Here is a 307-nt window from a genome sequence, read left to right on the forward strand (position 1 = left end):
TGCTGCAGCAGTTGCATCTGCATCAGAGATGCTGGATCGTCCTGCTGAAACAGCCGGGTGGAGTGTGCGTAGTATTGCAGTTCATCTTCAGGAGTTTGCCCGTGCTGCTGCTGCTGCTGCTGCTGCTGCTGCTGCTGTCGCGACATAAACAGCTGCTGCTGCTGCTGCTGCTGCTGCTGCTGCTGCTCCTCGTTGTATGTATCTGAAACATCCCAAGGGGGGCCAAATAGCTGCCTGTGGTTTTCCGCCCCAAGGCCGAGTTGCTGCTGCTGCAGCTGGAGCTGTTGCTCGAATAGTTGTTGCTGCT

The 307-nt window shown here is 56.7% G+C and overlaps 1 protein-coding gene across 1 annotated transcript in view; it reads right to left on the bottom strand.

Annotated features, from left to right (window-relative positions):
* EMH_0014300 (uncharacterized protein) overlaps positions 1 to 307 on the bottom strand; it is a gene marked incomplete at both ends in the record, with an annotated part of 8,173 nt that overhangs the window by 601 nt on the left and 7,265 nt on the right. The window contains one exon of the mRNA XM_013500054.1: positions 1 to 305. Within this exon, the coding sequence (XP_013355508.1) occupies positions 1 to 305 (305 nt within the window). The remainder of the gene's footprint in view (positions 306 to 307) is intronic.

Source organism: Eimeria mitis, genomic scaffold, assembly GCF_000499745.2.
Source record: "Eimeria mitis Houghton genomic scaffold, Emh_scaff497, whole genome shotgun sequence".
Classification (NCBI taxonomy): Eukaryota; Apicomplexa; class Conoidasida; order Eucoccidiorida; family Eimeriidae; genus Eimeria; species Eimeria mitis.